The 6,175-nt window shown below is 45.1% G+C and overlaps 1 protein-coding gene across 1 annotated transcript in view; it reads right to left on the bottom strand.

Moving 5' to 3' along the window:
* The window catches only part of CREG2 (cellular repressor of E1A stimulated genes 2), a 28,150-nt gene that overhangs the window by 12,126 nt on the left and 9,849 nt on the right, over positions 1-6,175 (bottom strand). The window contains exon 2 of the mRNA XM_009638980.1: positions 3,827-3,996. Coding sequence (XP_009637275.1) covers positions 3,827-3,996 — 170 coding nt within the window. The remainder of the gene's footprint in view (positions 1-3,826; positions 3,997-6,175) is intronic.

Here is a 6,175-nt window from a genome sequence, read left to right as displayed (position 1 = left end):
CCCAGTTTAAACCTAGCCTGAATATTGTCCTGGTTTCGGCTGGGATAGAGTTAATTTTCTTCCTAATAGCTGGCATAGTGCTGTGTTTTGGATTTAGTATGAGAATAACGTTGGTAACACACTAATGGTTTAGTTGTTGCTAATTAGTGTTTATACTACTCAAGGACTTTTCAGCTTCCCATGCTCTGCCAGGTGAACAAGAAGTTGGGAGGGGACATGGGTGGGACAGCTGACCCCAGTTGACCAAAAGGGTATTCCAGACCATATGACATCATACTCAGTACATAAATCTGGGGGAAGAAGAAGGGAGGGGGGGACGTTTGGAGTGACGGCGTTTGTCTTCCCAAGTCACCGTTACGTGTGATGGAGCCCTGCTTTCCTGGTGATGGCTGAGCACCTGCCTGCTGGTGGGAAGGAGGGAATGAATTCCTGGCTTTGCTTTGCTTGCGTGAACAGCTTTTTCTTTACCTATTAAACTGTCTTTATCTCAACTCACAAGTTTTCTCACTTTTACCCTTCCAATTCTCTCCCCCATCCCACCAGGGGGGGAGTGAGCGAGTGGCTGGGGGGGGGTTGTGCGCTTAGCTGCTGGCTGGGGTTAAACCATGACAGCATGGCACAGCCTGGCTATCTCAGCAGACAAAGCATACCCCAAAGGGAGTGCTCGGGCTGCCCATGGCGGAGGTAGCAAGCCGGCCGTGTTCCCAGCAGCACAGGCAGCACTGGGGACAGGCAACCCCAAGTGCTGGCAGCAGGGCCCGGACACGCTTGTTGTTTTCTTCACTGTTGAGCTGCCCACAGAAGCTCTTTCTGTGGGGTGATGGTAGGATGCTGTACAGGGCTGCAGTTTAAGATGTTGCTAGTTTAAAAAATAAAAATCACTCATGGGTTGCTAGTTTATAATGTAAATTCATTTCTGAGCCTGGTTACAGAGGGAAGGGAAAGAAGAAAGTTAAACGTCCCAGTGCCCACATGCGTCCTGGCTGTGAGACGGCCCCAAAGCTTGCTCGTATTTTCCTAGCTATCATCAAAAACACAAACTGCAGCTGAACAAATGCCCCAGCTTTTCATTCTCCGTGTCGCTTGTGCTTTGCACTAATGCCAGCCAACATCTGTTTCAGATGAGAACTCCAGAAATAATGAAAAACAAACTGAATGTAAGAACAACATAAATAATGCAAGGAGCACTGATTGGACTCTGAATCTGTGTACTCAAGTCAGTAGTAAGCTCAATATTTAGAGTACAGTTACATGCTAAAATGAGGATGTCCTATTTTCCCCCGCCACCTCCTTTCCTTTGCACTCCTCTGGCTCTTGGCGAGCTGATTCAAGTTACTAACCCAGTAGAAACCTAATCCAGCAAAAAAAAAGGGAAGAGGTTTCTGCTGGGTTACTGAGCTAAAAAAGGCCCACCATATGGTCAGCTGAAGGGAGGGGGTGGGACTGCGCGGCCAGGAGCAGCAGTGGCCATGGGAAGAAAAGAAGGACTGGCAGAAAACCTTATTCTCGTCGTCGGGTTAATTTTCTTCAGATTTATGTTTCAACTCAGGGTCAGGCAAAGCCCAGAGCTGATGTGAGAGAGAGGGATGGGGGGAAGACCACGCGACTGGTGGCAGGGAGGGAAAGTAGGGATGTGGCCACTGGTAATTAGTTTGGCCTAAGCTGTCTTGGAAATCCAGGTTTACCGCCTTGGTGGTGCCCAGAGAGCTCTTCTCGCCAGAGAACGCGGCCTCAGGCTGAGCAGGGAACTAGAGAGTCAGGTGGCAGAATCCAGGTTGCCCTGGCTGCAAAACAAACAGCAGCACATTCTGGCACACAAGGGTAGTGCCTTGGTTTGGAAATTAATAGTTACTTAACAGAAAGACAGCAAAGAAATATTCTCAAAGGGTTGTGATGTATATGAACTTAATATTTCTATAAATCATGCAGCATTTCTCTTTTGTTGGTGAATTGGCACTCTCCAAACAGGTAAATTGGGCGGTGACGTTGCTAAAACATGAAAGGCAAAGACTTTCAAGAGTGGATGTGTAAAGTCAGGGATGAAAGGCCACACTTAAGTGCCTTAATGGGTGTGTAGCTTTCAGAAGTGCTCAAGACCAGCAGTTATCATCAATGGAAGCTGCTCTGAGTCTTGAGCCTCTGAAAATAGGGCATTGGGTAGGCGCTAGGATATCGGGCTTAACATCATTTTTAAGCACTTGGTCTAGATATTCATCTCACTATTTAATTGAATGAAAACGCTTAGAAAGCAGCAATAAGTTCCATTAGCCTGTTATGAAATAACTGATACACTTACTTAAATTTGAAATTATTAATTCAAAATATTTCATGAAATAATTTTAAGGAGCAGGCAGAACCATTCTGGTCTTAAACTGCACCACTCTGTTGACCTTCTCAATCATTCAAAGCTGAATTATCTTAATGAATGTTGTGATAGAAGGTTCCTATTAGGTATTTGACATTGCGAGAGGAAGCCATGATTTCCATTCCTTGGGAACAGGATGTCAGCCTGAAATCACTTGTACTGCTTAGGACTAAGAACCATTTCATTTTGCCACCATATAACACTCAAGAAAACGGACAGTATGTTCTGGAGGCAAATACAGACAGGCGCAACAGTAACATGCTTTGTATTGGCCATTCACTGATTTTTCCAGTGTTGTTCTCAGCTGGCAGGCTTGAGAGGCAGGATGATCCCCAAGGCAATCCTCAGCTGGGGAAACCTGAGATCCAGTTCTTAAGATAAATCTCTCCTCCCCCAAAGAGGACCTTAAGTTGGGGTAAAAACTCTCAATCCTGTTTCTTTGCAAAGCAGCCTGCAATTTCCAGTTCTTCTCTGTCTCCCTCTTTGAAATATCAGCTAAGATCTGCTTTGGTAATGGAGTCCTGTCTGACACAATTTCGGTGTCATGTACCTCGTCACGTAAAGAGGCCTTTGGAAACAACACTTCACACAAGGGTGACCCAGCCAAGTTTGCCACATGTTTGACTGTAAACAAACATAGGGCAGAGATACGTCTTTTTCAAGGAGACGAGCATGGAGGGGAAAATTAAATCATCTTTGAGTTTACTTACATACATTTTACACACATAAAGCTTCAGTGATCTGGAGGTACTCATTGTACATACGATTAGGAAGAAAGAAGTCAACTCACTGCTGTCTCTGGAGAGACAAACCTGGGGCTGGCTGTAGGTCAGTACATCTCAGACCTGGCTTCCTTCATGTGGGGATTGTTTACCCACTGTTTAAGATAGACAAGGTGCCAAAAATTTGTGATGATACCATATTCAATCATACCCTCTGAGGAGGTGGAAATTAGACGGAGTGGCATGGTCCTGAGTGTATGACTTGTGAACTGGGAGCCCGAGATCCCGTTACAGACCCTGGAGGGCTAAAGCCCCGTCAAAGCAATCGGCAGGGCCTCCAGAGCTCTTCAGCAGAGCAAGGGCATCTGCCTTATCATGACTCGGAAAGCCCTTGGAACAATATGGACTTGACTAACTAGATCGCCATGGCCTACAATGGGATCTTGAACACCTAGATTTTATTTGGCACCTCCAAGAAGAGATTAAAATTTAGGTACGTTAATGAGCGAGCTGAAAGCTACTGCTGCTGTTGATGCTAAAATATACTTCAATGACACTTCTGCTTTTCTCTGCCATGCTTTACTGGGGCAACTTACTACAACACAAAGCTAAGGAGGAGCTCGTAGCTGATGGTGAGAGCCAAAAATAAATGCAGGACACTGAAGGTGGGGACCCAGCATTTTGTTCTGAGGACTCTGTTCTCACTGAAGGTGGTAGTAGGCAAATAAAACTCTGTTACCTGCAGAAATTTCCGTCTGCCTCTGGCAGGGTCAGAGAAGCCACGGGATTCTTCAGGAGATCTGCCACGGTGTTATCCTTTGGCGTCACGTAAAAGAAAGGGATTCCAGTGCTGTTATTGACAGGACCGTCGCTGAGAAGTAAACAGTTCCCATAGGGCATACCTTGGATCTGCAAAATCCAAATAAGCAACTGGTTACATCTTTGCACAAAGACAGTTGGGGCTTCCCTCAAGGGCTCCAGCAGAGAGGACAGCAACCCCCAGTTGCTCAGTCTCCCACTTTCTGTTGTCATCCTGAGACAGACCTTCTTCTAAATTAGTTCTATCATGCTTCTACGCAAACAGATCTCTAGTTCTTCTTTCCAGTCCTGTCCATGACACTACAGAGAACATTTTCTCTTCCACCAAATTAAAAATGCTGAAGTGCATTAAAATCAATGCCATTGGCGTCAAGAAATGTTTACTCCAAAACAGTGCTGATAGCTTTTCTCAAATCCCAAAGGATACAGAGCCTAATTTAGCCTTGATTCAGCCTGCTTTTTACACTAATTTTGCGTTCCCTTTTGGCCTTGATTTGCAATGTGATTGCACCGGTTTGCCGAGAGAGGGGAAGGCGTTTTAGCTAGAGCTGTGTTTAAAGTCAAGCTGGATGTCGGCTCAGCCTGGGCAGGAACCTGAGCTATGGGGGGGGTGGGTCCCAACCCCCAAGCCAGCCAGAACAAACCTTCCCCCCATGTCAGAGGAGGGACACCAGGGAGCCAAGTTTTCAGAAAGTTTTTTCCCATACACTGACCTGCATACACACGGTGGATATAACGCATGCAAAAATGCCCTTGCCCAGTAGTGACAGACATTAATAGGCTCCGTAATGATTTATGCTCCTACTACGCTTTTCATCCCATTATAAATTGCAATGACAGATACTTAATGAATTGCTATTTTTTCTGTCTTCAGATATTTCTTTCCTCATGGTCAATTAGATGTTAAATAGTAAAATTATCAGTCAGTACATTAATTCAATGTAACTGGTAAATCCTTTACAGCAAAATCATATTAAATATTTATAGTTAATAAGAAAACCCTGGATGATGTTATTACCTGGATTGCATGCTTTCTGCTTTTTAATGTTTATATACCTTTAAAATTTTAATGCTTGCAGTGCTTATAAATGGTCCTTGTTAGCATTCCTTAGAAGGAATGCTTTAATGAAGCTACATAACTTAGAAACTAAAAATACTTGTTTATTATCAAGAGTTACAATGCAAAAAAAAAAAATAGTAGCTGTCAGTAGTATTGCAGGACATGTCTCCATTGCATAAAATGCTCACTCTGCCGTGCATGGTTAACGTTACAGTGGATTCTCAAAAAGAATTGGGATCACAGGCGGCGTAACTCAGCATTCAGAGCAGCAACACACTCCCCCATCAATTCCAGATTTTATTATGAATGCAATTTTTCTGTATCACTTCTGTGTTGTAACTAGAGACAGCTAACTGCGGGCTGTATTATGGCTGTAATTCCACCAAGGGTTTCTGGAGAGACCATAAACCAGAAGAGTTAAGATCATATGATTTAATAGGATTTCTGACAAACTGATGTAGAATTACAGGCCTCTTGTGTGTACGTATATATTTTTTTAATGGTATCTTTTTTTTTAACCTGTTGCTTGGTATTTCACAATAACATAAACCGCTACTAACTCAGCCAAGCTTTCTGAAGATTAACGTGCTTCTAACTTTGGCTATTTTTTAAATTGTAATCAATCTGTGAATACTTTCAAGAAAAAGCTATAACACTCTTTTCCTTTTTTTTTTTTAATTTGTCTGAGTGGTATTGGATGCTGCGCCTAATTCCAACCTTTCATTTTAAAAAGGGAAATATTTTAAAGCCGGAAGAAAAAAAAATAATGACCCCGATTCTCCAAGGCAGCCCAGCTCTTTTGCTTAACGCTCCTGACAAGAGAAATCGCCCTTGAAGCTGGTATTAGCTGGACCCCTGCGGGACGGACAGATTTTGTGGTAGCCCAGCAGGCTCTCGTCCTCCTCCTCCTCCTCCTCCTCCTCCTCTTCCTCCTCCCTCTCTGCTGCTCGCCGGCTGACAGCCAGAGCCCAGGGGAGGCCGAGGGGGCCCGGGCCCCGCTGACCCCACGGGAGCAGGGGGCAGGCAGCGTGGCCAGGAACGGGCTCCAGGGCGCTGCAAGGAACGCCAAGCCCCCTCTCCAAAACCAACGGTGCAGCTCTGGTCCTGGCTGCAAGATTTGGCTTTCCCTGTGCCTCTGCGGCGCGGGTCTCCCAGCGCGCCTCCCTCACTGCGCTCCACGCACCGCTGCTCTTCCTCGAAAGCGTTCCC

Source organism: Egretta garzetta, unplaced genomic scaffold (assembly GCF_000687185.1).
Source record: "Egretta garzetta isolate BGI_Z169 unplaced genomic scaffold, ASM68718v1 scaffold5, whole genome shotgun sequence".
NCBI lineage: Eukaryota > Metazoa > Chordata > Aves > Pelecaniformes > Ardeidae > Egretta > Egretta garzetta.
The sequence above is the reverse complement of the archived record's forward strand: the minus strand, read 5'-3'. Positions and strand labels throughout refer to the sequence as shown.